Source organism: Diceros bicornis, chromosome 2 (genome assembly GCF_020826845.1).
Source record: "Diceros bicornis minor isolate mBicDic1 chromosome 2, mDicBic1.mat.cur, whole genome shotgun sequence".
NCBI lineage: Eukaryota > Metazoa > Chordata > Mammalia > Perissodactyla > Rhinocerotidae > Diceros > Diceros bicornis.
Window position 1 is genome coordinate 46,030,965 of NC_080741.1, and position 21,046 is coordinate 46,052,010.

The following is a 21,046-nucleotide window of genomic DNA, read 5'->3' on the forward strand; positions in this document are numbered from 1 at the left end:
GCAACCAGGAGTGAAGGGCAGCAGGTGGGAAACAGGGCCCTGAAACGTTCTGGGAGGTTCCGACCTACAGGAAGGCGCGACGGAGGCCCGGGGAAAGCCCCACCACAGCCCTGCGCAGTGAATCTCCCGAGGGCGCCAGCGCAGGGGATCGCGGTCCCTCCGCCCATTGGGCTCCGCTGTGCTCTCCCGGGCCCGGCCCGCAGGCCCCACTTCCGCTTCCGGCCCCGGGCTGAGGTGGCGGGCGGCGCCAGGCGGGGCTGAGGGCAGCAGGTTCCTGACGGCGGGAGCAGCCTTCGTGCGGCTGGTGGGCTCCTGCAAGCGGGCGCGGCGGCCCCCGGCAGGCAGGGCGGTGGGCCCCGGGCGGATGCAGCGGTCGCCGCCCTCGGGCCTGGGGCGTGAAGGCGACGCGCGAGGCCCGAGGAAGCGAGGCCAGCGGCCAGGGCCTGGCGAGGCGGGAGGCTGCGGCCCTGAGGCCGGGGGTCGCGAGGAAAGCAGGCAAAAGAGGAGAATGGTGGCCCGGGCGTCTGGGAGAGAAGAAGTGGAAAGTGACCAGTCGGGTGAGGCGTCCGGGGCTGGGAAGGCCAGGGTGAGGCAGTGTGTGTGGAGGGGCCGAGGGGTCAGACGGGTATCCGAGGGGCCGGGCTTGGAAGCCGCGAAGGAGGCGGAGTTCCCTTTACAATCCGGAAGACACAGTGAAAAAGCGCTCAGGGGTCACTCCCTTTTCTAGGCTTTGCACCTCAGCCTGCTCCACCGTTGTTTACCAATAGTTTTTAACTTGAATCTGCTTGTCTGGGCTTTACTGATGTACGTGGTTGATCAGGAGAGGGGAAAAAACAGGAATTCTCGTAACAGGTGTATGCCCCGTTAGGAGCCCTTGCTTAGAATTACTGATAAAAGGAATTCCTACTAGTGATCCATTGTGGCTAGCGTGAAATGAAGATGTTAGAGGTTATTTAGCTGCCTTAGAATTTACAGGTTTGTATGTAGTTCCCTAATAGAAATTAGGTCTTTCATTTAAAAACAAATGTATATTTCCATGCAGCTATTCAGGGAAATAAAAATGGATGGCTTCACAATTTTTTAAATGATAATTGCTTTTTCCTCCTCAATATAAAATCTTTTCCGGTATGTTTTGTTATTTTGACCAGCCAAGGAAAAAAGAAAAGTTACTGAAGCCTCCAGTGAAGATCCACAGCCAGGGATTGACCTGGTAAGAAAGGAATCATTAACCAGTTTGGAATCTTTCCAAACAGTGGAGTGTGGTGAATTTCAAAGTATGGCTTTCTTGCACTCGTTGGGTAAGGAAGGTTTGGTAGAAGGTATTAAAAGAAGAATTCAAATTAAAAGCTTAGAAAGCCCACCTTCCAAAATAACTGAAAATAAGGCTACACAAAATATTAAGGTTGAATTCCAAGATGAACTGTACAAGAATACTTCAAAATATTCTTGTAACAGCTTGTCACCTGGAGTAGAAAATAATTCCATTTTACAATTACATGATTGCAATTGTTTCCCCCATTCCAAGGGTTGTAATGATGAAAATAACCTTGCATATAAACCTGATGGTGGATGTGTGCATGTACCAGAAAACTCTTTGAAGATGAAGAAAGAAAACCTTAGAAGTCTTGCAGATACGAGTGACACAAATAATATTCCTCAGCTTTTACAACCTGAAGAAAACTCAATGGGAGTGAATAAGTTATTGCTTGAAGAAACTGATTTATACCAGAGTAAAAATAATGGCTTGCTTTCCTGCCTTCAAAGTGAAGAAAATAAACGCCCAGTAGAGGAGAGTGATGTTGGGAGAAAACTCAGGAAAAGGATGAAAGTGTCTGAAAAAGGAGATGAAGTGCTTATTGGGATGAACTTCTCTAACGTGTATAGCAAGTCTGAGTTGGTGTTACAAGAAAACCAAACAAGTGCTGAGGGCAAAGCAGCAGAGACTTTAGAGGATAAAAAAAGTCCTTTAAAAGTTTCGAGAAAAGTAAACCATAATACCCTCTCTCCAATGGATCATTTATCAAGTCTTCCAGAAACAGGAAAAAAAACAAGTCCTGAACATCATTTAAATACTATGTTTCAGAAAGCTCCTGAGCCACTTTTGAAAGAAGAAACAAAGAATGCTTCAGAGCCCCTAGGTTGTAAAAGCCTAGAGCGGGAAGAGTATTTTAAGTCGATGAAAAGCTCAATAGTGAAATCACCTAGTGATTGCCATTCTATTGAAAAGAAATCTTCTCAAGAAGACGAAAGAAATGAAGCTGAAGAATCAAAGTTAAGCTGTCGCCGAACAATACCAATGACTGGTAAAAGAACTTGGCCTTGTTATTCATGTGCTAGAATATCTGCTCAGTGTTGGAAAAAGGCTTCATTGCCACAACCAAATTACTTTGTTCCTAAGTCTCAAGAAAGCTTTAGGCCGGGTGATTTTCTTAAACACCAAACGAATCACACTCATTTAACTGACTCCAAATTATTACAAAGTTCTATAACAGAAACAAACAGTGAATCTTCAAGTAAAGAAAAATTGGATTCTAATTTAAATTGTCTGTCTTCAGTCTCTGCAGTAGAACCTACTTTAATGGTTGTAAAGGAACCTATAATCAATGATGATAAAAAGATAAAGTCAGAGGAACTGAGCAGAAGTGGGTCAGAGGTAGTTTCTAATACTACTGAAGATACTCAGTTAACTAATGTGACTCAGAACTTAGGAAGTAAAAAAAAAGATAGAGGGAATTTAACAAAACTTAATGTGATCGTGGCTTCCCGGGATGGCCAAGAAGCAAATAACTCTAGGGGCAAAACTATTCATCGAAAAGCATGCGTTGCTAAGCAAACACTTGTGGTTCCAGACTTGGTTAAAATATTGAACACAGGACGGCTCACTAATTTTAAAATTCCATTGCTTAGGAATAAAACAGAAAAAAGAAAAGAAATAAATGCCAAATCATCAGAGAGAGAAACATATAGTCCCCTAGAGCTTCTGGACAATTTATCTGGAGTGGAGGTAAGACAGAATAGAAGTAAAGAAAATTCCTCCATAGTAACTTCAGGACCTCAGTCTTTGAACATACAAAATAGTGTAACTCCAGTGCAAGCTAGTTCTGACTCATACTGCAGTAAGAATTCCTGTAGTATTTCTCCAGGCTTTTTAAAGGAAGGTAATAATAAACCATTTAACCACATCTCTGAACCAGGCAATATTGTTGCTAATAAGGAAGCTGTTTCTCTCAGAATTGAAAATAGTGCTTTTTCTTGTGTTCCTGGGTGTATAGAGAAAAGTCCTGCCTTCTGCTCTAATGAACAAGAAACATTCAAACGAGTTTCCTCTGAAGTTAATGGTAGAAAAATGACTAAGAACTTTTCAGAAGTTAAAGTGGGGTTTCCAGATATTCTTAAAGCATATGAAGATGATGTCCTCTTAATTGATGTAATTCAAGATGACCCAGACCTCTTTGGAGTCTCCAATGAAGGGGAGCTCTCATTTACTTCAGAGGTCCCCATGATAAGCCAGGAGCTCAATGTTGCTGAAGAGCACCAACCAACAGACTCCAAGCACATGGAACTTCCAGAAAAAAAAGAACCAACTGATGACTTGAGGTATGCATGTTCGAGTATGCCTTTTGGTGCAGATTGTTATTGGGGGTTTCAAAAGCGCTTTTTGCTCTTAAGTATCACTAAAATTATTCAGTAATCATTGAAGCTCCATTATTATTTTAACCCGGTTGTTTATTAAATGTAATATAGCATGTTATTGCTGAGACCTGGAAATGTCATTATGCTAAAACATGAGTTGAAATAGAACAAATATGTTGGAAATGTTAATGGAGCAGGTTAGCTGTTCAGAATTTAACATGGTGGTTTATAAAGTGGCTTTTTAAATTACTGAGATTGCTTCTTTCAAAAGTAGATTAAATTTATTTTTATATATTCTTTAATTATTATAAATATACGTATATACTTTTATTTCAGGCAAGTTACTTATTAAGAATAGTGCTATAGATTTTAACCCATTTTCTGTAACTTCCTTGTTAGACAAAAAATTCATTTTTCAGGGAACAGAAAAGCCTTGGAAAGGTTTAAAGTAATTAGGACTTGAGAGTAGAATCAAAAGTTAAACTAATTTTCAAAGCATAAAATTTCTTTCATGGTTTTACTTTTAAGTTGATGGTTTTAAGTGATAATTTAGCCCCAAAAGAGGGCAGGTTTGCCTGAGGCAACTTTAAATGGAGCCAAGTAGTAATCTTCATGCTCAGGAACTTGATCTATTGTGGTTGGCCCAAATTTTATTTACTATTTTGTCATATTTTACTAAACTTTTATAATTCTTCAAGCTCTAAGTTATACTTGTATGTTACAATACTTGAGTATGAGAATATTTTGTGAACAGACTCAAAAGGAAAAATGAAAACACTTTCGACTAAGATTCAGTGGTACGTGACTTAAGTTTCTTTGATATTTATAAATTTTAGTTAACTTTTGTGATATCATATTCTTCTTGATGTTCTTAGTGATTCTATGTGTCAAACGGAGGACTAAGAGCTTTATTATTTATTTTTAACGATATAATGAGGTAGGGTGGTAACCTGCCCATTTTGAAGATGGAAAAAATGAAGATGACGAGTTGTCACTTGTCCAGGGTCATACGGCTAATAACAGAATCTGAATTTGAGCTCAGGCCTGTCTTACTTTAAAATTAGTGGTTAAGAGCTTGACCTTTATCTGACCCAGGTTTTTGAATCTTCTCCTTGCCACCTAATAACTGTGTGACCTTTGGGCAAATTATTTTACCTTATCTGTAAAAAGGGAAGGTACTTGCCTCAGGATTGTGAGGATTAAATCAAAGAGTGGATGGGAAAGGTCTTAGCATGGCACTGGGAGAGTAGTAAGGGCTCAATAAAAGGTGGTTATTTAAGGTAATTTTAACTCTTGTTATACCATGCTTCCTTTGAGGAATACAAAGGGAAATTAGAGCAAATCCGGCATTCAAGAGCAAACATCTCTATTACTTGACAAGATGTTGATAATGAGCTACAACCAAAGGTAGAAAGAGAGAAATGTGAATTGGCCAGGAAGTTTGTTTTTTATTCTTTTTTTTTCTCTTAGAATAATGACTGATTTTGTAAAAACGATACATATTCATTATATTAAAAGTGTAAAAGGGGGAGAATCCCACCACCCAGAATAACAAATTAATTGCTAACAATTTGTATTCATCATTCCAGACATCTACCTAGGTATTTACATGGATATAATTTTAGAAAAATTGGATCATGCCATTTTTTTAGTAAAAACATTTAATCTTATTTATACTTAATTGGGGGGAGGGGAGATAAAAATGAAACTAAAGGAATTGCTGAATCAATATATGTCTCTACCACAAGAAATTAGTTCCTAGAGGGCTCTGTCAAGTTAATAAGAAAGATTATTTAAAAGTTTGAGTTTTGTTATCATGACTTTTAAAAATTGTGTTCTAACTTCAGACAGCAGCATTTTCTTTCCTGACATGAAAGATGAACATGTCAGTACACATTCCCTTTTTCTCCCAATCTTGCCCCCCACATTTTTGTTAAAATTTTTTTGTTTTATATTGTTAATCCTTGTGCTGTTTATATTCTCTTCAATAATCTGAATTCCCAGAGACTTTTGCTCTTAGTTCTGTATTTAAACTGATTCAGTCCTTACCACCAATCCTTTTTACTTTCCTCTAATCTTGACTATTTTGATTGATTTCTTAGTTGGCTAGATTTCAGAGCAATTTTTTTTTCAAGAAGGGTTCATGATTGCTGTGTTCCCTAAGATCTTGTGTATGTAGAATGACTGTTGTCTAAGGGGAAATTGGGTGTAAAATTCTTAGTTTACATTTTTCCTCCTTAGAACTGTGTAGTCATTCCTCCCTGCTTTCTGGCTTTGAGTGTTGTAAAGTGGAAAAGTCAGGCCAAACTAATTCTCCACCGCCCCTCTCTATACTGCTTTCTTTTTTTTCTTTTTCCTTCCTGCTTTCTGTCTTGGGATTGGGAATTATGTATCAGTTTTTCCTGGACAAGGTGAACCATTTTGGTTTTCAGTATCAAATTTACTTCAGATAATTATTCTATTATTGTCTTTGAACTTCATTTCCCTTCACTTCAAAAGGACCAATTATACTTTTATTGGCTCTTCTTTTTCTTTCCTATCTGCTTCTGAAATTTTGGTTTTTAAATGAACTTGGAATTTTCCTCAGTAGTAATTTTAATATTTTCTTTTTTTTCCTGCACTGGAAATACCAATTTTACAGTCATCCACAGTGCTAGGATAAACCTTAACAGGGAAAAATGGAAGCATGATAACCAGAAGGTCTGCTAATAATTGCACAGAAAGTTGTTAATGGTTCTAGAACTAAATGAAGCTTAAAATATAATTTCAAATTTCACCTCTGTTCCTTTTACCAATCAACTGCTAGTTTATATATTCCTTTTTCTTCAATCTAAGACACTAAGAGGTTGGAGCCTATTAGAATGAGTTTCTATTTTACAGGAATAGAAATTAAAGATGGGAAGATTAGATATTGTCTGAAGCTCTGGACTGCCTCTTACTGCAAAAACAGGTAGACAAACCTGAGTTGATTTAATTGTTAGGGGAAGTATTCTCAGACCTGGTTAGGGAGAATTTGTAAAGTGGTTAAGTTATGTTAGAATGCTTATTCATTGTCGATCTCCACAGTGGGGAAAATCTATATTAAAATCCAAAGCATTAGAAGCATATTAGAACTAATTCACTAAGACTTGAACTGATAAGCTTAGAAATGTATGATGGGTGGAATTGGAAAACTTTTGAATTAGCCTGTAAGTATAGTTGGAGATCCAAGAATGTCTCTAACAGATGGTGCTGGACAGTTCTTCTTTACTAGGACATAGGATTATCTTCAATCACAATTTTATTATATGCTAAAACATCAGTTGAGTAATATTATACAGTGGATCATTGAGATTTTAAGAATCTGCCAAATATTCAAGGGAATTACTATATAACTAGGGGGGAAAAACTAATATGTTGGAAACAAAAATATGTAAACTGAGGTACTAAGAATACCAGTAGTATGTAAAAGAGCGATGAAACGGAATCTTGGAAAAGCCAAAATTTGTACAGATCCTTGAAATTTGGATTGATTTAGATTGACAAAGGGGAAGAAGGAAAAAAGTTTGGTGGGGGAAGAAAAATAATGAAAATGTAAGCAAAAGATAAATATGAATATGGTTGTGTAGGGCATTTTGATTATGAAGCATTTCCCAACTCCTTCAGGGAGTAGTAGGAGCCCTTCTCTGTTCCCATAGCACCTTTTGCTGCCTCACTTATGGCACTGATTTCATGATAATATAATTTACATCTCCCTCACCTGCTAAATTGTTGGATTTCTTGAGGGTAGGAAATGTCCATGTCTCATTTACCTTTGTAAACTCAGTCCCTCATACATTGAGGGAGTGGAGAAAATTAACGTTTCAATTCCTACTATATTGTAGGCTATTTCTCAAGCATCTAGATTAGAATATATGTAAATGGAGACAGTGGATCCTTTCTTTCTAAAGCAAATAAATGTTGAAGAATAGTGGGAAATAAGATTTGATAAGTAGGGTGATGCCAGATTAAGAAGGTTGGAAAGACATCAAAATTTGAACTCAGTACAGAATTGATGCTGGTGATCAGTGAGGAGCAGTTATAGTGCCTTTGCGACTTGGACTTAAATCCATAAAGAGCCATTGTACATTCTAGAGCTGGTAAATAATAAACACAGATTTCTAGGGGGAAAAATTCCTGGCACCAATGCCCAGAAAATAAAAGCCTACCACTTTTGCCCAGGTTTGTGAATCCCATTAGACCCATGTCTAGCATGGATCTGTTCTGGGCAAATTATGTCGTCTCAAGTAATCAACCCCACTTACTTTCTCAGGATCTGATTTAACCTCAGTTTGTTTCCCAAGAGATTGGCCTTCTAGAGTAGAGTCGTGTAATCACCACAAAAAAAACAGATTTCTTCTAAAAGTAAAGGTTATTCTCCTGCTCTCATGTATTTAGATTCCTTGGCCTGTCTTTCAAGAAGCTTACCTTGCTCCATTCTCCCTTTTCGCAGAATATCTGAGGCACTCTAACTATAGTGCAAAATTTTACACTTAATTGTAAGAACTAATATTTGGTGTCTACCCTATGCTAGATAAATTATTTATATTATTGCACTTAGTGGAACAATTCTGAGGTTGAAACTGGCCCTATTTAAAACTGAGCCAAAGTAATTAACTTTCCAGAAGATACACAGCTAGTAAGTATCACAGCTGGGATCTGAACCCAGGGCAATCTGCTCCAAAGTCTGTCTCCTCTCCCCAAAACAGCATGCTGGAAGAGTGGCATTTTGGTTCTTTGTATAGCTTTAATTTGATTACTCTACAGACTGACACAGAACGTTATTTTACTTTTGATCCCTTTCCTCTCTCATCTCTTCCTCCCCTTTAAAGTAGCAGGTGGGGCAGTATGAACAAGTGTCATTCTGTTTTTACTTTTTTCTCTTTTGAGCCACGTAAGCCGTTGTTTCTTGTCTTTGCTGGAATATATGGTATTGTACTTGATGGAGTAATCATTTGTAATATCAGGAGACCTAGCACCTCACAGCATGGCCTCGGGCTAGGGAAACTGGCCCAGTGAATTGGATACTGCAATATTTCTCTACTTTTGGCCACTGCTGTCTGCAGAATAAGTGCCCTAGTAAATTTGTGGCAGTCCGTTTCAGAAACAGAGTATGTGAATGTATAAATAAATGAACATTAACCACAGTCAGCTAGTTAGCATCTGAAAAGGAAATAATAACATTCTGAATTTTTCTTGGGCCATAGTTTTCAACCTTGCTCTGCTAGTAATTATTCTAGAGCAGTTATCTTCAAACCTTTTTGTCAATTACCTGTGGTACAGATACATTTTACATTACAGTCCAGTACATACTTAGAAATATGTGAAACAATAGATTTACAAAAACTATATTTTCCTTACTACAGGTGATGTAGTAACATCGTTTGTATTTTATTCTGTTTTATTAAAAAAAGTCCTGGGGCCAGCCCAGTGGCGCAGGCGGTTAAGTGCGCACGCTCTGCTGTGGCGGCCAGGGGTTCACAGGTTCGGATCCCGGGCATGCACCGATGCACCGCTTGGCAAGCCATGCTGTGGCAGCGTCCCATATAAAGTAGAGGACAATGGGCATGGATGTTAGCCCAGGGCCGGTCTTCCTCAGCAAAAAAAGAGGAGGATTGGCAGATGTTAGCACAGGGCTGATCTTCCTCACCAAAAAAAAAAAAGTCCTGGTTGAAACCCATTAAATTTCATCATCCCCTTGAAAAATGCTCTGGTAGAGGATGAATTTGATGTAATCTGTGTAGTTCCTCGAAAGCCTCTTATTCCCCTCTCCTTTTTGCTCGGATCTCTTTGCTTCTCTGTGCTTCTGTAGCCTCACCCAAATCTGTTTCTGTTTCTCTCCTTTCCTCCTCTACCCTTCATTTTTTTCACTTTTCACTCCATCAAGGCAGAACTAGAATGTTCCACTCCAATACAAAACTAAAATATTTATGTGGATTACAATTTTGCTTACTTTATTATTTTTTGTTTAATTTAGGTGAATTCAACCTCTCTGTTGTCTCAAATTCAAAACAAAACTAAATTACTTCTAACAAGAGTGGCATGTGCAATTTTACCTTCCTTATAAGTTAGTTATTCATGGTAAAAAGTTTCTCACACTTATAAACTGTACCAGCAGTATTAAAAATAGTATCTTAATACTTTGAAATTAAAGCAATGCGCTTGCTATACCCATTTATGTTTTTTATTTTGTTTTGTTTTTTCAGGAATATCCTCCTGTGTGTCTGAAGCTATACCTATTTATGAATGAAACCACAGAAACATCCCTCAATTCTTGATATATTGAGTCACTTAATTCTATTCATGCTATTACCTTAATATCTCTCACGGTTTTTCCTTCCTCTCAATTCTCACTGCTACTATCTTATTCATCTTTCTCCTAGCATATTGTAATGAGCTCCTGGTTAATCTTCTTCAACTCTGTTAGTATATCCTTCTCCATAGTAATATTCTGAAATAGAAAGTGATCTGCTAGTGACTGCTTACAGTGTTTTTGTCGCTTTTAGCCACCTGAAGATAGAGTCTAAATTGTTTGGCATTGGTTTTTAAGGCTCTTTAGTGGCTCTGTATCCATTCTCTCTTTAACAACTATGGTGGTGGGGGGACAGAGAAGGTGGGGTGAAAGGCTAATAAAAGATAAGCACAGCAAGCAACTCACTGTTTCCATAGTATGTCATGTACTTGAATCCTTTTGCATATGTTTCTTTATCTAGAAGTCCCTTTCTTTTCATTCAGTTATCCTTCAAATCACATCTGAGGTGTTATTCTAGGGATTTTCTCCTTTAGTTCTCTTGGCACGTATCTCAGTATATTATGTCTGCTTGTATGTGAGTCTCTCCCTACACTGGGAGTTACTGGACAGGAGAGAAGCATCTTCATTTGGGTCTCCCTAGTGTCTGGCCAGGAGAATGTTAGGTGCTGAGTATATGGAGAGCAACTAGACACACATGGGCCTTGTCCTCACAGAGCTTTTAGTCTATCAAGGGAGGCAAATAATTAAGCAAATACAATAAAATATGATGGGAGATGTGCAAGATGTTAAAGGCTTCCTGGTCAAAGTGACATTCAGGATGAACACTGAAGGATGAATAAGAATTAGCCAATAGGTGAACAAAAGTGACTAGAATTTTGTCATAGACAGGAGGAATAGGCTATATGAAGGCCCACACGGAAGAGCATGTCACAACTGAGAAACAGAAACAACGTCCCATGGCTTAGAGTTCAAATGGCAAGAAATGAAGCTACAGAATGTGCAGAAAGCTCAGTCATGCAGGGCTTTACAAATAGGATGACCTAGCATTTATCTTCTGAATTGCAAAACTTTTGAGAGAGAAATGGGGAGCTATTAATAATTAATCTGCCAGGATAACAGGCATAAACACCATCCTAGATAAACTAGAATTCATGAGTTTGAACTTTATCCTAAGAGCATATAGGGATTCACTGAAGGACTTTTAAGCAGAGAGAGAATTTGATCAGATTTACATTTTAAAAATTATTACATCTCTGGTGTGGAGAATAAGTTGGCAGGGAGCTGTTTTAATGATTAGACCAAAAGGACATGGTGACTTCAAACAGAAATGGGAGTGGATTTGAGAGAGGTTTAGGAAGTGAAGATTGATTAATCAAATGGAGGCGAGGCCAGAGGTGGGAGTTAAGGATGATACCTGGTTTCTCTCTTATTTCAAAGAGAGGCATTACACTCCTCTGACACAGAGGGGCAGGACTGGGGAGAGGTGCTGGTCATGAGGTCAAATTTAGGCATGTTGAGTTGGGGAGACCTTTGAAATACTGAAATGGAGATATTCTAGTAGACAGATATGAGTCTAAAGAGATATGAATTGGGGGAGGTATGAATTTGCATATGTATGTGTCTTCTGTTGTATTATTTTCCCATTTAAACTATATACTTCTGATTGTTTGTAGGGTTTATGTTAGGGGAAAAATACCTCATGTTTTCCAAAGACTTCAAAGAATTGTATATATAAAACGTTTTGTTTAGTGTTCCTCTTTCTTGGCTAGGAAGTAATCCTTAACTAATGAGCACTTATAGAGCGGTAAGATAGGTTTAATAAACACGTTTATTAAATGAATAAATGGTGGGATTATGAGTGTTTATTATATTTTATTGTATGTACTTTCATGTATTTTTGTCTAAGTTTCTAAAAATGGAAGTGTTTGGTCATTTGTTTTTGAGTGGCTCCTATAGATGTAGTTTTCATTTGTTGAGCCTATGCTATAGGTTTTAAGAACATTTTATCTTATTTAATCCTCACAATAACCTCGTCGGTAGGTGGTATTCTCATTTTACAGATATGGTTAGCCTCAAAGAAGTTAAATAATGTTGACAAAGTTGACACAGTAAGTGGCAGAACAATATTTGAACCCAGGTTGGTCTAGCTCTGATCTCCATAGCCTTAACTTTTTTTTTTTTTTTTTTTTTGTGAAGACGATCAGCCCTGAGCTAACATCCGTGCCAATCCTCCTCTTTTTGCTGAGGAAGACCGGCCCTGAGCCAACATCTGTTGCCAATCCTCCTCCTTTTTTTTTTCCCTTTTTCTCCCCAAAGCCCCAGTAGATAGTTGTATGTCGTAGTCGCACATCCTGCTAGTTGCTGTATGTGGGACACGGCCTGAGCATGGCCGCACAAGAGGTGTGTCATTGCGCGCCCAGGATCTGAACCCGGGCCGCCAGTAGCAGAGCGCATGCACTCAACAGCTAAGCCACAGGGCTGGCCCCTCCATAGCCTTAACTTTTAGACCATGTGTTGTCTTCAGAGACTACAAAAAAGATCTCACACTGCCCTCAAACTGTCTTCCTTTTGCATTGGCAGTAAGACATACACATACATGCTTGAGAGTAGAAATTAAACATTATCTTGTATTGGTGTAATACTTCAAAATTTTTTTAAATGCTTGGTGTGGGTCATCAGGCTCTCTCTGAAAAACAAAGTTTGAATGGCAGCACTCCCTGACAGTTGTGGCACATGTGATTAAAGAACCAAATGAGGAATCTACTTGAGTGTGCTGTGTTCTGAGTCCCAGTACAGTACTGCGTCCTTGGAGGACTTGAGCTGATGTTTACCAGCTGCTAAAGCTGGTATTATATAATGTGTAGAGAAGCGATAGTTCTGCATAGACTATGTTATAATGTTTAAGCTCTGTTTGCTTTATAATAGAGAACTTCCTGTACTGGATCCTGGATTCATGAAGTCAGAGATCTGTGCTTCCTTGTCAGCAGGTAAAATTTGACATTTTCAGAATATGCAATATAAAAAGAAGTATCTTTTTATATCTCTATTCAGGCCTAGTCAAAATAAATTCATTAAAATAGGAAGCTTTTCATTTTAGAGTCTGTTAACCATATGTTTTACAGTTTGTCAGTTTTTCTCAGTTTTAATTGCCTGGTTGGCAGATCAGATTTTGAGAAATTTTCCATTTGATTATATAATAAATAACTTTGTTAAGCTTTATCTACAAAAGATAGATAATTGACGGCAATTTTTATAGCCTTATTTTGAAATTGAAATATATATTTAAGCTTTACCACATGTTAAATCTGAGTCCTTTTTAAATTTTTTTTATAATTAATAGCTAATCATAAGTTTAAATATATGGATCTTTATTTCACAGGAAATAACTTAATTTGAAAGTTAATTTTACTTTGGCTTTTGAGTTTTAAAAATATATTGAAAGTAGCTGGATATGGTCAAGAAATTTTCTTAAGTTTATCTTGATATGTCGTAGTTTTGCTTTACTACCAATTCTTTTTATACTATATAATGGAGTTATTTTGATAGAGAGGGAGGAATAATTGTGTGATTTGCTGAAAACTCTATTTCATATTTGTTACATTGGACTTTAAAAGAGTCTCTGTATTCTAACTCATTTTTAGAACTATCTTTGAGTGACTTGGTTATTTTGTTGTTTAAAGTTTCTACAGTTGAATATTATTTCTTTTCAGCAAATGAGATAAAGCATGATTTCAAAGGTGCAAACATTTCTTTAGGAGAAGTGACTAATGAGACCTCTGAAAATGAAAAACTGGGAGACTTCAGTGAACACATAAAAAGTTCAGACTTGGATGAAAAGGTACTAGGGAATCTTTAGCATTTTCTTGTTTCTTGGTTTATAGTGGTAGTACAGAAATTCATCTCAACAGTGCTGTCAGGTGACAAGTGTTAACTCCTTTTTATTGAGTAAAAGAATCACACAGTCCTGGCTCTGGGATATATTGCTTGATGCTTTGCATAAGCATAGTATTAACAGAGTTTCCCTTGTCTAGGAAAACAGGGTGTACTGTTTAATTATATATTTAGCATTTTTTTAGTATCCTGAAAAATTAAAAAACCTCAAACCTGTGTAAGTCTTTCTAAATTGTTACATATTTTCCTGCCTCATTAAACACAAAGTACTGAAATTTTAGAATATCATAGTACCTTAGGGCTATGAATATAAACATCAGTTATTCAACCACAGATGTAGAAGGCATAGGAATTGTCACTAAACCTAACTTGATGGTGGAACATACCACTGGTGTATGATATGGGGAAAATTTGAGGTATCAAGTTTGTTCTGTCTTCTGCCAGATAATGTGTATGATTGTCTTAACCTTTTGCATAATTAGGCAACTATTTAATATTTTCGTCATCCTTATTCCTCCTGATTCATCCTCACAGCTAACAACCTAGTTTCCTACTTCACCAAGAAAATTGAAGTAATTAGAAAGGAACTTCTTAAGTTCCCACCAATACATTAGCTCACCTACCTGCATCTGCTCCCAAAACTCCAGCTTCTCTTCTATTACAGCGGATGAACTAGCCAAGGCTTTTCCCTCCACCTGTGTGCTAGAGTCCATCTCCTCTCTCTCTTAAAATATTGCTCCAGTAATTTAACATATTTAACATATAAACGTGCATTTCTCCCATCTTCAAACAAAAAAACCCTTTCAGGTCCCATGTTCCTTTTCAGCTGTCATCCTATTTCTCAAAAGTCTTGTCTGTATCCACTATCTCCCTTTCTCTTCTCCGGTTCTCTTGAACTCATTGCAAAGATATTCACCTTCACCTCCACCAAAACTACCCTTCTTAAACTCTCCAATGACCTCCTTGTTGCTGAATCTAATGGACATATCTCAGTCTTAATCTGACTTAACCTATCAACCGTATTTGACACAATTGATCACTCTTTCCTTGAAACACTTTTTTCACTTGACTTCCGTAAACATGCTTGCCTGGTTTACTTTCTGCCTTTCTGTCTGCAACTTCCCAGTTGATTTTGCTGGTCTCTCCTGATCTCCCTGACCTCTACATATAGGAGTGACCCAGAGCCTAGACCATGAATCTGTTCTTTTTTCCTCTCTAGATTTGCTCCTTAGATGGTCTCATCTAACCTCATTGCATTAATTACCATCTGGGTGCTAAGACTCTCAAATTAATCTCTCCAGCTCAAGCTTCTTCTCTGGCCTGCAGACCTTTATGTCTAGTTGCCTACCTGATTTTTCCACTTGGATGTCCAATTAGGCGTCTCAAACATAACATGTTCAAAACTGAACTCTTGTTATATGTTGCTACCCCTACCACAGACCAGCTCTTTCTGTCGTCGTCTTCTTCTCTCTTAATGGCAGCTCTATCCTTTATAATTACTCAGGCTCAAAACCTTGAATTTTCTTACATTTTCTCACACTCCATATCCAGACGTAAGGAAATCCTGCTGGCTTTACCTTCAGATGTTGTCTAGAAACTGTCTATTTTTCATCACCCACAACAACACCATACAGGCCCAGGCTAATATCAGCTCTTGCCTGAATTATTGCAGTAGCCTCCTGACAGATCTCCTGCTTCTAACCTTGTCCTCTTGTAGTTTATTCTCAACACAGCGTAAGTTAGACCGTGTCATTCTTCTGCTTCAAACTCTCCAATGGCTTCTAATGTCATTCAGATTTAAAGCCAAAGTCCTTACCGTAACCTCCAAGACCCTGTATCTGTTCCCTACACCCCTTCCCACCTTGTTACCTCTCTGATCTCTTCTGCTACTCTCCTTATCCATTTCACTCTGACTGCACTAGCCTCCTTGCTGTTCTTGGAACATACCAGACTTTCTCCCACTTCACGGCCTTTGCCCTTGCCATTTTATCTACCTGGAATGTTCTTCTTCTGAAAAACAGTACGGCTGGTTCTCTTATTTCCTTCACATCTTTACTCAAACTTTATGTTCTCAGAGAGACCTTCCCCAGCCATCCAACCTAAATTTTCAATGTTCTCCCTTCTCCCAACATTTCATATCTCCCTTTCTTGTACTTATCATGATCTAACATCCTATATATTTACTTATTTATGTTTGTATCCTCCACTAGAATGAAACTCCATGAAGGCAAAGATTTTTTTCCATTTTGCTTGCTACTGAATCTCTAGCACCTAGAGCAGTGGCTGATACAGAGTAATAACAAATAATTGTTGAATGAATATTGAATGTGAACCTCATTTGAAAATATTCTTTGAGTGCTGGAAGTGTCCTGTAACACGAGTAAAAATCTCACAAAGTGCTTACTTAATGGTTTGATGATGATAACAGCCATTGTGTATTGAGCCTTTATTAAATGCCAGCCGGCCACTGCTGAACACCTATCACTGGTTATCACATTTTATCCCTATAATGTAGTGAGTGCTGTTCAGGAGTCCCCAAGACTACCCTCAGGTTCAGTGATTTGCTAGAACAACTCACAGAGGTTAGCAAAGCTGTTATACTGGAGGTTACAGTTTATTACGGTGAAAGAAGACAGATTAAAATCAGCAAATGAAAGAGTCACATAGGGCAGGGTCTAGGAGAAGCCAGGCACAAACTTCCAGTTGTCCTCTCCCAGTAGAGTCGTGTGGACTACTTGCTTCACCCAGCCATGATGTGTGGCAATACACAGAATATTGTCAGCCAGAGGAGCTTACCCAAGCCCTGGTCAGGGTTTTTATTGGGGTTGGTCACATATGCATGGCTGAACACCTGCATGGCTGACTTTAGTCACTCAGTCTCCAGACCGTCCAAAGGTCAAGCTGATACCACATGGCCCAAGGCCCCCACCATAAATCGCATTGTTAGCATAGGTCCTCTGGAGTGGCCAAAGACCCCCTACCATAAATTACACATTGTTAGCCTACACTATCTGGTCCCAGACCCCAGGTAAACAAAGACACACTTATCAGGCAGCATATTCCAAGGGCTTAGAAGTTACCTCCCAGGAGGAAGTCAGACGTTTAATGTATAGTTTGTAGACAACCCGGACTTGCTGAGTTAATCCTTTACTACACATGAGATGTGTACTGTTATTTTCTTTTACAGATAAAGAAACTGAGACTTAGACTCAGTATCTTGTCCCAGGTCACACAGCAGAGTCCCTTGACTCTACAGCAAAGGTCAGCAAGCCTTTTCTTTAAAGGACTAGATCATAAATACCTGTATGGCTTTGTAGGCCGTAGGGTTGCTATTGCAACTGTTCAACTCTGCCATTGTAGCAATAAAGAAACCATACACAATATGTAAACAAATAGCGATTGCTTTGTTCAGATGTCTTTATTTACAAAAACAGGCAGCCTGCAGGCCGTAGCTTGCCAACCCTTACTCTAAAGTATTAAAAAAGAAAAGAAACAGTTTGTACTCTATTCTACTTAAAGCTGAGGAAAAGATTTAATCCATTCACTCCTGCAAGGATAGATTTTAGGAGATGTTTGTCAGAATTCACTGAGTTCTTAATACTATAAATATTTTAAAGATATGGACTATTTTCAATATTAGCTCTTTTAAAAATAATCCAAAAAATTGTTCAGCTTCTTTCTACTATGGTAAGATTTCTTGGATTCGTTTAAGGGGAGAGGGATGATACATTTATACTTATACAATGGTAAGCTTCAAAGTACCAACTCTTTAGAAAATACATGACCTAGTCAATAATATTTGTCTTAAGATATCTGTCCCCCAAATTTGGGAGTTAATAAACTTGATCCATTTCTCTCCTACCTTACATTTTAGGAATAACTTTTCTGCATTTATATATGGTTTTCTGTGAATTTGTAGAAATGCTTCCTTATTGATCTTTTTGATCTTTATAATATAATAAAGATCTTTTTAATCTTTATAATATAATCAAATTGATCTTTTATATATATATTATATATATTCTATCTTTTTCAGAGACCTTATTTTTTCTTTCTTCTGTGTATTAGTTATAGCCAGAATCCATACATAATAATTTTTAGGTTTATCATGGTAGTAATTGCTTAATGATTCTAGTTTTGAGCCCCAGATAGTTTAAATACAAGTGTACTTTTTTTTTTAACTTTTTATTCTGAAATAATTGTAGATTCACAGGAAGTTGCAAAAGTAGTACAGAGAGGACCTGGGTACTTTTCACCTAGTTTTCCCCATGATTGCATCTTTTCTTTGTGTGTGAGGAGGACTAGCCCTGAGCTAACATCTGATGCCAATCCTCTCCTTTTTTCTTGAGGAAGATTGGCCCTGAGCTAACATCTGTGCCCATCTTCCTCTACTTTATATGGGATGCCGCCACAGCATGGCTTAACAAGCGGTGCGTTGGCACGCGCCTGGGATCCGAACCTACGAACCCCGAGCCACCGAAGCAGAGCGCACGCACTTAACCACTTGTGCCACCAGGCCGGCCCCAACCCTATGATTACATCTTAAAGTACAATATCAGAAGCAAGAATTTGATATTAGTACAGTGAGTGTATGTAGCTCTGTGTATTTTATCAAGTGTGTAGGTGTTTATAGCTACCACTGTAATCAAGATAAAGAATTATTCCATCACTATAAAGACCCCCCTCTGCTACCCCGTAGTCACACCTCCCTCCCTTCCCCTAACATCCCTAACCTTAACAATCATTAATCTGTTCTCCATCTCTGTAATTTTGGTATATTGAAATAAATGTAGATTCACGGGAGGGGGCTAGAAGATTATTAAGAGTATTACTATTCCAAAAGAACTGGCTTTGGATTTTATTGATTATTTTTCTCTCTTGCTTTGTTGTTTTCTATGTCACTGATTTCTGCTCTGATCATTATTTTCTCCTTTTTTCTGCTTACTTTGTATTTAATTGGCTTTTAATTGTAGTTTCTTAAGGTTGTAGCTGAGGTCATTGACTTGAAACATTCATTATTTTTCTAAGACTCATTTAGTGCTATAAATTTATCCGTAAATACTGCTTTAGCAGCATCCCACGTTTCTTTTAATTTTGAGATAATTATAGATTCACATGCAGGTGTAAGAAATATAGAGAGAGCTCATGTACCCTTTACCTAGTTTCCCCCAATGGTAACATTGCAAAACTATCATACAATATCACAACCAGAATATTAGCATTAATACAGAATAGATACAGAACATTTCCATCGTCACAAAGATCCCTCATGTTGCCCCTTTGTAGCCATGCCTACTTCCTTTCCTCCTACCCCTTATCCCTCCTTAACCCTTGACAACCACTAGTCTCTTCTCCATTTGTATAATTTTGTCATTTCAAGAATGTTATATAAATGGAAACACACAGTATGTAACCTCTTCAGATTGGTTTTTTTCCCCCAGCATACTCTTCTGGATATTCATCAAGTTTGCTGCACGTATCAATAGTTAGTTCATTTTTATTGCTTAGCAATACTTCATGGTATGGGTTACCACAGTTTATTTAGCTATTCGTTCGTTGAAAAACATCGGCATTGTTTCCAGTTTGAAGCTATTACAAATAAACGTGCTATAAACATTCGTGTACAAGTTTTTGCATGAACCTAATTTTTAATTTCTCTGAGATAAATGCCCTGGTATGCAATTGCTGGGCTATATGGTAATTGCATGCTTAGGTTTTAACTTGGGTGAACTCAGCCTCCACAGTACTCCCCTGCAGTAGCAAGCAGTGGAAATCTTTGTTCAGTTCTTTTAGTCTTAGCTAGGCTGTTTGGAGTCTGCCTTACGTAGGTATAGTTCAGGGGTCAGCTAGAGATTTAGACCAAGTTTATAAGCAGATTTGGGGGTTTCCTTTTTTTTTTTTTGATGAGGAAGATTGACCCTAAGCTAACACCTGTGCCATTCTTCCTCTATTTTGTATGTGGGACACCACCTCAGCATGGCTTGATGAGGGTGTGTAGGTCCACACCCGGGATCCTAACCTGGGAACCCTGGGCTGCCAAAGCAGAGTGCGTGAACTTAACTACTATGCCACTGTTTTCTTGGTGTTACTATGTTTAAATTTTTTTATCAACCTAAATCTGAAATTTATTTTGGGACAAAAAATGTAGAAATAATGTAACCTTTCTTTTTTAGTTTTGACAGATGGCTTTTGTGTTCTTTGTATTCTCTTGGCATATGAAAACATTTAAAATGTTTGTATTCAAACTTGTTGATACTATAATTCATAGTTTCTGCCATACATAGGCTTTCTTCACCCTCCAAATTATATAAATACTCACTTTTATTTTATTTTTGCTACTTTTGATATTTATTTTTTACATTTAAATCTTTAATGAACCTAAAAAGTATTTTGGCATATGGTGAGTTGGTACCAAGCTTATTTTCAATCCAATTGACTAGCCTGTTGTTCTACTACCATTTATTGAATTATTTCCTCACAAATTTCAAATGCCATCTTTAATATTTTCAAATTTTTATGTATGGAGCTATTATTCCTTTACTTCTTTTTTGTTTCATTGATTGCTCAGGTCCTGTACGAATACTACACTGACAATTATTTGAAAAATAAAAATAGTAAGGAAGGCTTGCTTCAAAAATTACTAAGATGTATTGTATTTAAAATATTTTTAGCTATTCTTATATTCTTCTAAGACTGCTTTAAACTCACATTGTAGTCTTTAAAATGTATAAATTAATTTAGTGGGAATTAACATCTTTATCTTTAACATTCTCCTGCAAGAACATGGTATATCTTTTTATTTGTTAACGTTTCATGTTTCTTAGTTGATTTTTGTGGTTTTCTTCCTAAGAGTTCTAATAGTATATACAGTGTGTACCATTATTGTAAAATATGGTTATTTACTTTATAAAAGGCGAGTTGAGGGGCCAGCCTGGTGACGTAGTGGTTAAGTTCATGTGCTTCACTCTGGCGGCCTGGGGTTCATGGGTTGGGATCCTGGGCATGGACCTACACACTGCTCATCAAGCCATGCTGTGGCACCATCCCACATACAAAAAACAGAGGAATATTGGCACCGATGTTAGCTCAGGGCCAATCTTCCTCACACACACACAAAAAAAGACTAGTTGTTAATCCTAAGAGTTCTCATCACGAGGAGAAAATTGTTTTTCTTTTCTTTTCATTGTATCTGTATGAGATGATGGATGTTAGCTGAACCTAGTATGGTAATCATTTCATAATATATGTAAA

At 37.8% G+C, this 21,046-nt stretch overlaps 1 protein-coding gene across 6 annotated transcripts in view; it reads left to right on the forward strand.

Annotated features, from left to right (window-relative positions):
* Window positions 1–276: 276 nt before the first annotated feature.
* The window catches only part of TOPAZ1 (testis and ovary specific TOPAZ 1), a 78,302-nt gene continuing 57,532 nt past the window's right edge, over window positions 277–21,046 (forward strand). For 4 of the 6 annotated variants that reach the window (XM_058556094.1, XM_058556113.1, XM_058556104.1 and 1 more), the window contains exons 1-4: window positions 448–557; window positions 1,149–3,597; window positions 12,830–12,891; window positions 13,615–13,742. In XM_058556094.1, coding sequence (XP_058412077.1) covers window positions 509–557; window positions 1,149–3,597; window positions 12,830–12,891; window positions 13,615–13,742 — 2,688 coding nt within the window. In that variant the 5' untranslated portion in view covers window positions 448–508. Of the gene's footprint in view, window positions 558–1,148; window positions 3,598–12,829; window positions 12,892–13,614; window positions 13,743–21,046 lie in introns of all 6 variants that reach the window. The other 2 variants (XM_058556121.1, XM_058556130.1) reach the window with 2 other exon arrangements.